The sequence below is a fragment of the Brassica oleracea genome, chromosome C2 (genome assembly GCF_000695525.1).
Source record: "Brassica oleracea var. oleracea cultivar TO1000 chromosome C2, BOL, whole genome shotgun sequence".
Classification (NCBI taxonomy): domain Eukaryota; kingdom Viridiplantae; phylum Streptophyta; class Magnoliopsida; order Brassicales; family Brassicaceae; genus Brassica; species Brassica oleracea.
The window spans coordinates 30762363-30771396 of NC_027749.1; the positions used below are offsets into that span (position 1 = coordinate 30762363).

Consider the following 9034-nt stretch of genomic DNA (forward strand, 5'->3'; position numbering starts at 1 on the left):
ATGCGACTCCTTTTACTTTCTTTCAGTGCTTTCATGTTACTTGCAGCATGTGGGTTTACCGATGAAACTGATAGGCAAGTCTCAAGTTTCCAAAGGCAAAAGAGATGTCTTGTCCTCATGGAATAACTCGTTTCCTCTTTGCAACTGGAAATGGGTTATATGTGGCAGCAACACAAGAGAGTTATTGGTCTTGAACTTGGAGGATTGCAACTAGGGGGAGTGATATCACCATCTATTGGTAATCTTTCATTTCTCATATCACTTGATCTTTCTAATAACTCTTTTGGTGGAACCATTCCTCAAGAGGTGGGAAAACTGTTTAGGCTTGAATACTTGTATATGAGTTCTAATGTTCTCAGACGAGGCATGCCAACCAGTCTGTCTAACTGCTCTAGATTGTTGGACCTTGGTGGAGGTGTGCCTTCAGAGCTAGGTTCACTGAAGAAGCTTGTTGTTTTAGATATTGGTCGAAACAACCTAGGGAAACTCCTGCATCTTTAGGAAACCTTACATTACTCATCCAACTTAGCTTGGGAGGTAATAATTTAGAAGGAGCTCTGGATAATATAGGCAGATATGATTGAGTCAAATGACAGGCCTTATATTAACGGCGAACAACTTCTCAGGTGCATTTCCTTCCACAATCTATATGTCCTCACTTGAGTACCTAAACATTTTTCTAAATGATTTCTTTGGGAAACTGAGGCCTGATCTTGGTAACTTGCTTCCAAAGCTTCGAGTGTTGTATATCGGAAAAAAATGATTTCACAGGATCTATTCCAACAACACTTGCCAATATTTCGACTCTCCAAGAGTTGAGAATGGAGTTCAACAGTCTCACGGGAAGTATTCCTCCAAGCTTTGGAAAACAACAGAACATGCAAACCCTAGCACTTCATGCTAACTATTTTGGGAGTTACTCTGATGGGGATTTTCAGTTTTTCAATGCCTTGTCATATTGTACGCATTTACTTAGCTTAAGTGTGGGTTCTAATAGGCTTGGAGGTGACTTGCCTAGCTCCATAGCCAATATGTCCACGAACCTCACCGAATTAAGTCCTGGAGGAAATCACATCTCTGGAATTGTTCCTCGTGACATCGGGAATCTCATACACTTACAAACACTTCAGTTATACGGAAATTTGCTGTCAGGTCCCATCCCAACTTCTGTAGGGAAGCTTTCAGGATTGGGGTTATTAAGTGTTTTTTTTCAAACAGAATGTCCGAAAAAATACCATCTTCTATAGGGAACTTCACTCAGTTAGTGAAACTATATCTGTCCAACAGTAGTTTTGAAGGAGTCATTCCTCCAAGTCTAGGTAAATGTAGTAATTTGCTATATTTTCATGTTGGATCTAATAAGTTGAATGGGACTATACCTCGGGAGATCTTGCAAATTCATCCCCTTGTTCACCTAGATATATCATGTAATTCCTTGATCGGCTCTTGTTGAGATTGAACCTTTGATTAAATATCCAAGAGAAGAAGAACAAAGAAGAGTAGCTTAGAAGAAGCTACAAAAGAAGAAGAAGAACCTTGAAGCGCAAGAAACAAAGAAAGAAGAAGAAGAAGAAGAAACGTGAAGAGCAAGAAAGGAAGAAGAACAAGAAGTCAAGGAAGAAGACTTGGTTGTGTAACTTTTACACAACAACACGAATAAAAGTTTAGCTAGTTTAGTTAAGCCAACAAGGAAGAGTGAAGTGTTGGTTTAAGTCTAGCTAGATAGAGTTGTTAGTAGAGGGTAAGGTGTGTGCAGTAGTAGTTAGTGAGAAAAATACTACAAGTATGTGTTTGTGCTGATGTAAGAATAAATATCCAAGTCTAATAAGAAAAGAGTTAAAGAGAAAGAACAATGTAGACAATTAAAGATAAACTCTCTTAACAAAGACAAACGTAAATGAGAGAGGGTAAAGAGATTGTGAGTTTGTGCTTGTGTTAAATATAAAACACAAGTGAGTACAAGAGAGTGAAGGCCAAGCCAAGAGCCAAAATCTCAACAGCTCTCTACCAAAACATATTGGACAACAAGAACACATTGGTACACTGTCTGTTTTTTTTCTTTTTTTGAGAAAGGGCTTACTATTAAATTAAAAAAGAACAGGAATTACAAGTCCAGCCAGGCAGTTTTGTTTATGAGCTAGCAAAGCCCATTAATAACCCTTTTAGGTATGAAACCATACTGCATAATTGAAACTCAAATAAGTGAAAGCCCTAAGACCCAAATGGTAGTTTTCTGTCGTCTCCTGCAAACTTTTGGAGAGAGGAAGGGACATGCAGAGCTTTGATCAACTGATAATCTGAGGGAGAGATCTTCAAGCCAACCATATAGCAAACATAGAAGAGGATAGCCTTGGTTGATCACGAAGGGCAGCGATCTTGGAGCGGATGGTACCAGAGACGGAGGAGGTGACTGAATCAGGAGGGCGGAAGATTTGGCGGTGCAAGCGGTTGTTCCTTTCTGTCCAGAGTAGATATATCACACATTGGCAAGCTAGGATAGAGAGAAGTTTCTGCGGTCTACAGCATCGAAGAGCTTGGAGGTCTAAGAGAATCTGATCCCAGGACTGATTGGGGGAGAGATTACACTTTGCAGCTATTTCTGTCCAAACATTCCAAGAATAAGGGCACTCAAAGAAGAGGTGGTTTCGAGATTCCGCCATCGTTGCAGAGGAGACAGTCAGGGGCAGAAGGCAACCCCCAGTTTATTAATCTATCTCGCATCGGGCACCGGTTTAGGACAAATAGCCACATGAGAAAGCTATGTTTAGGAATCCCCCAAGAAGTCCAAACTGTCTTGAACCAAGGTACTTTGATGTTATGCTGTTTTATTTCGCTGTAGATAGCCCCAGTGTTAAATTTGGAGATTCTGCTACTTCCGAGCTACCATTCATAATGATGTTCATTGCCTGACAGGATAATAGTTGATAGGAAAGCATACAGAGATACATGTTCATCAAATAGAGCCGGGGGGAGGGACCAAGAACCCTCAATAAATAAGTCAGCAACAGCAGCACCTTTGGGGATGCCAAGACGAGAAGAAGGGTTAAGGTTCAGAAACGTCTGCAAATTCCCAAAGGGCGTTCAGTTGTCCATCCAGAACCGACAGGTTTTTCCATTCCCTATCATTGTTTTTATCCATGGAAAAGCAACACTTCTCAATCTTAGCAGTCTGTTTACCATCCAAGAGTGCTTCTGGTTTTCTTTTAGAGTCCAGAAGTTTGAGACAGAACCAGAGAGAATCTCCTTGATGAACCAAGCGACCCATATAAAGCCCGAACTGAAGAAGAGCATCCAGATAAGCTTTAGAGCACATGCTTTATTACAGGTAACTAGCTCTCTTACTCCTCTGAATGATTACCCTCCAGAGTCCCTTTCCATAAATAAGCTCCGCGCATTTGATTTATCTGTTTAATGACACATTTTGGCAAAGTGAAAGTAGTGCACCAGAAGTTAGAGATACCAGCTATGACACTATTGATTAACATTAGTCTCCCTGCGAAAGACAGTGTTTTTGCAGTCTATGAATTTATCTTGTCTTGACACTTTGCAGGAGAGGTTCACAGTTAGCCAACGTTAGCTTCTTTGTACATAGTGGGACGCCAAGATATCTGATAGGGAGCTCCCCATGGCACAGATTTGAGTTATGCTTTATTTGCTCACTTCTTGTTGGGACAGTCCGCAAGAGAAGAAACATGTTTTTGAGATACTGATTGCCAAAACCGAGCGACTTTTGAAATCAGATAGGACGTTCAGTACTCCTTGGATAGATTGTGTTGAGCCTTCAGTGAATATTAAGAGGTCGTCAGCAAAGCACAAGTGTGTTAGCTTCGACTCCACATTTGTAGTGGTATCCAAACTTCCCTTCTGCTGTCGCTTTGTCTAGGAGCGTGGATAAGCAATTCATGGTACAATGTCTGTTGCGCATAACAAATTATCCAGGTAACTCCCACAAGACTTAGGAAAATGTCTCTTAATGGAGAATCTTTATTTGAGGGGGAATTTTTTTTATGGAGAAATTCCAGATATAAGAGGGTTGGTGGGTCTTAAAAGAGTTGATTTGTCGAACAATATCTCGGGAAGTATACCTGGATACTTTTCAAGCTTTCGCTTGTTGGAGTATCTGAATCAATCCAATAATAATTTTGAGGGAAGAGTACCAACAAAAGCAAAATTTCAGAACTCTAGTATAGTTTCAGTGTATGGAAACAACAATCTATGTGGAGGCATCAAGGACCTGAAACTAAAGCCATGCTTTTAGATAGCACCACCAATGGACACAGAGCGTCCATCTCTTTTGAAGAAAGTTGTAATTGGGTCAGCACTACTATAATTTTTCTTTTGTTGTTGGTCATAACTTCACTTTCTCTATCTTGGTTCATAAAAAGAAAAAGGAATCTTCAGACTGATAATCCAACTCCTTCTGCCTTGGAGACATTCCATGGGAAGATAAGTTATAGAGAGATCAGAACTGCGACCGATGATTTCTCTTTGAATAATTTGATTGGGTCAGGCAGTTTTGGTACTGTGTTTAAGGCGTTGCTTCCAACAATGGACAAAGTTGTAGCAGTGAAAGTTCTAAACATGGAGAGACGTGGAGCAAAGAAACGAATTCAGAGCTCTCATCTACGAGTTCATAAGGCATCTTAATCTTGTTAACCTATTGACAGCTTGTTCGAGTATTGATTACCAAGGAAACGAATTCAGAGCTCTCATCTACGAGTTCATGCCCCACGGAAGCGTGGATATGTGGCTACATCGGAAGGAAGTGGAAGATATTGGTTGACCCTTAAGAACACTGACACTCTTTCAAAGACTTAAGATAGTGATAGATGTGGCTTCGGTTTTGGATTATCTTCATGTTCAATGCCTTGAACCTATAGCTCATTGTGATCTTAAACCAAACAACGTCCTTCTAGATGATGATTTCATTGCCCTATGTAAGCGACTTTGGTCTCGCTCGGCTTCTTCTTAAATTTGATGAAGAGTACATCCTCAATCAACTAACCTCAGCTGGAGTGAGAGAAACCATCAGCTATGCTGCACCAGGTACAACTATTACACATTTGTAATTATTGAATGAAAAAAACCCAGTCCTAGTTTTTTCTTATTACTCCAATATTGTATTTGTGAAATATTGTGCAGAATATGGAATGGGAGGAAAGCCATCAATACATGGTGATAGGTATAGCTTTGGTGTTCTTCTTTTGGAAATGTTCACTGGAAAAAGACCAACCAGTGAATTGTTTGAAGGAAACTATACACTACACAGCTACACCAAGTCAGCGTTGCCAGACCCAAGTATTGGACATCGTAGACAAATCAATGCTTCATAGCAGTCTCAGAGACGGTTTTCCTCTTGTTGAGTGCTTGACACTTATTTTGGAGGTGGGACTTAGGTGCTGTGAAGGATCTCCAACGAACCGCTTGGCAATGAGTCAAGCCGACAAGGAGCTGATCTCAGTCCGAGAAAGGTTTTATAAATCCAGAAAGTGTTACACGAGAAATACGGATGGTGCAGATAATCATGTAAAGTAGAACATCTATAAATTAATACTCGATAAATTAATAATATCTATAAATTAATAAATTTTGTCGGTCCTAACTTGGGCCAATTCAAAATTTGACATAAATCGATAAAATAATAATATAATATATTTTTAGAAAATTCTATTTAATATATGGTTCCATTAACATTATAAATTAATAATTTATACATATACATATATTATATAAGTAAGAATCTATTATTATATTGTTTATTTTATATTCACAATGAAATTATCTTTATATTTTTTTAATACTTAATATATTTTTGATGAGATTTACTAATATTATATCGAAAATCACATTTAAGTTCTCTGCAATATATATTATATATACCAAATAATATAATAAAATTAATACAAATATCACATTTAAAAAAAATAACATACACTAAAATTAAATATTTTTCTTCTTAGAATAAATATCTTAAAATGAGAATTCTAAATAAGGAAACTTTTGTAAATTAATATTTTTATAAATTAATAAAATTTCAAAGTCTCAATATTATTAATTTATAGAGGTTCTACTGTATATAAATCTATACTATTATTTATGAAGTGATTTATCTTATTTGTCATGATTTCCATGATTTTAGGTAATTTTGCTTATTTATCATGTTTTAATTAGGTTTAAGCTGAGTCATTAATTTATTAATAATTTTTAGTTGAGTCCATAATTTATTAATTTAAATAATATAACTATAAAATATATAATTAGATATATAATTATTTTGATTTTGCTTATTTGTCATGTTTTCCATGATTTTAGTCAATTTTTCTTATTTATCATATTTTTATTAGGTTTTAGCTTAGTCGTTGATTTATTAATAATTTTTAGCTGAATCACTATTTATTAATTTAAAAAAATATCCGTAATAAATTTTATATATAATTAAAATGGATTTTGATTTAATAATATTTAAATCTATATGTTATATTAAAATTCTTATTTTCTTATTTGCATATTTTATTAGGTTTTGTGGTTTTATATAAGTCATTGATTTATTATTAGTTTTTAACTGAGTATTTATTAATTTTCACAAAATCTGTAATGAATTTTATATTTTTAACTTATTATTTATTAATTTTCACAAAATCCGTAATGAATTTTATAAATAATAAAACACGCATTTTATTTTAATAATATTAAATTTACAGGGTATATTAAATAATTAATTATAAACTATTATAATAAAATTTGGAAAATATATTTAAAAGTTAAGAGAATTCTTATATATATTGTGTTGCTATCTGAAAACAATATTTTTTATTATAAAGTAAAAAAAAACTAAGATATAAAATAGTTTATAATTAAATATTAGTCAAACAAAAATATTTATATAAAGATATTTTCTAAACTATTTCTAATATATGAGTGTTTTAAAAATTTTACACAATAATAAGTACATAGTTTGATGAACGTTTTTTGACATATATAAATAATTTGATGTTTGATTTAACTATTTAAAATCATAAATCATAAATAATAACTTAATTTGTGAATGAGTTCAAAATAAATTTTCTTGCTTTTAATTTAAACCAATTTAAGTTTAATCCGTGAAACACTATAGTTTCAGTTGGTGACCACTAAAAGAATGAAAAAAATGAAAAAAAAAATTCATTTGAGGAATTGAAAAAATTGAAAATATGAAAATCAAAATTGCATAAGAAAATTTTTTCTTATAAATTCATACCACCATGGGGAATTTAGAAGAAAAAAATAGGATCTACCTTTCAATAATTTGACTAAAATTTCGACATAACTGGTATAAATTTTGAGTAACAAAGAATTCGCCATAATTTTTTTCCTTTAACATATTCACCAATTAGAGTTTTATACTGTCGGTTTTTGGATTAATAAGACATAAAATAATAAGTATTCGTAAGATAATTATGCTCTTAGAGTTTTATACTGTCGGTTTTTGGATTAATAAGACATAAAATAATAAGTATTCATAAAAATGTCCTCGTGTGGCCAAAACACCTAGTGTTTAAATATTTATATTTTGGATTTCATGTATATAAGGTTGAAATTTTTCTCTTTCTCTTTCCCTTTGTCTGTTTATCTTTTGGATTTTCATGTACATAAAGGTTGAAATATTTCTCTTCCCCTTTTGACTGTTTTTCAGAAAGTGTTCACGAGAATATACAGATAGTGCAGGACTGCTCTCAACAAGTTCTCGTGTCAAACTTTCATGTAAATAGACAAATTTGCCTCTGACCATAAATACTTTAATACTGTAAATTTCATTTAAAACAGTATTCGATAATTTAAAGGCCATTTTGTCTGAAGAGGAAATATTTGTGTTTATTGATGCTTCATTTGGCTTCTTATATCAACATTACGTTTCAAGAAAGGACCAAAATCATCAAACCAACAAACCAAATCTATGAAAATAAATAGTTATTCTTGTTCAAAACTGCATTTGCACCAAAACAACGAAGACCATCACTCATAACCTGCCATAAATATTAGATGAGGAGCTTCTCAATGGCATCCTTGAGCTGCTGAATTTGAGATTTCAATTGGCTAGCCTCGTTTGAGGTAACTGAACAAGCAATCACGGGTCTTGTCACTCCACATGCTCTTCCAAGGGCTTGCTTCGATGGCACAAACACATACGGCACATTCTAAAAAATTACAAAGAGAAAGACAGAACAAACGGTTAGTCACAAAATCATAATACTGCATGGGAAACAGATATGAAACATGTACATAAGCCATTCTTCGGTTTTTTTCTAAGTTAAATACTCACAAATCAGTAGAACATGATACTCAGAAACCATATTCACATAGAAAAAAAAAACAGTAACGAAAAAGGTATGTCAAACATGACCAGAGCTAAGATCTACACAACATCAGAACATCATGACTTAAAACCAAGAAAATAGAGTTTAATAACTAACAAAGACAACAAAGAGATGCATACACTTTCTACAATATTTCATGTAAAGAAGACTTTTTAACATGTCTGAAATTTTTTCAGAGCCCAAGAAAATACCATCTGAGATTCGCAAGAGGAAAACAAGAATAAGAAGAAACCAATACCTTATCTTCGGCGAGAAGAGGGAGATGAAGAAGAATCTCGAGAGGCTCAGCATCAGCAGCCATAACCACGAACTCAGAGATCCCACGGTTCAGTGTCTTGGTAGCTTCATTAGCTCCTTTCTTGAGCTGCTTGTAATTCGTAGCTTGCTGAACAAGATCGAGGATTGTTATCGCTAGCTGGGAATCAGCTAAAGGGTACGCCTTAGGGTTCACTGCTTCTACCGTCATCTCTGCCTCCGAGTTCTGAGTCTAGGGCTTTAATTTTGTTAAGAAAAGGAGGCGACGATTTAGGGTTTTATAAAGGGAGCGATTTAGGGCTTTTATCAGATCTATTTTATACACAAGAAGAAAAACATTTCCACCAATTTACTAATCGAACATAATTTTATAGCCCAGCCCAGTTGACTACGTAGATTTGGAAACCAAAAAAAAAAAAAAAAAA

General features: G+C 34.6%; 1 protein-coding gene and 1 pseudogene across 1 annotated transcript; one reads left to right on the forward strand and one right to left on the reverse strand.

Moving 5' to 3' along the window:
• On the forward strand, window positions 1–7747 carry LOC106327609 (annotated as a pseudogene).
• Window positions 7748–7831: 84 nt separating this feature from the next.
• LOC106327610 (NHP2-like protein 1) lies at window positions 7832–8896 on the reverse strand. Its single transcript, XM_013765799.1, has 2 exons — window positions 8593–8896; window positions 7832–8174 (listed from the first exon to the last, which is right to left on the reverse strand). Exons 1-2 carry the CDS (start codon window positions 8818–8820, stop codon window positions 8016–8018), a joined length of 387 nt encoding a protein of 128 aa, XP_013621253.1. The 5' UTR covers window positions 8821–8896; the 3' UTR covers window positions 7832–8015.
• Window positions 8897–9034: the final 138 nt, after the last annotated feature.

Coding starts and splice junctions, on each gene's coding strand:
- LOC106327610 (XM_013765799.1), bottom strand. CDS start 8,820: ATGACGGTAGAAGCAGTGAACCCTAAGGCGTACCCTTTAGCTGATTCC. Junction 8,175..8,592: donor CTCTTCTCGCCGAAGATAAG/GTATTGGTTTCT, acceptor GTAATTTTTTAG/AATGTGCCGTATGTGTTTGT.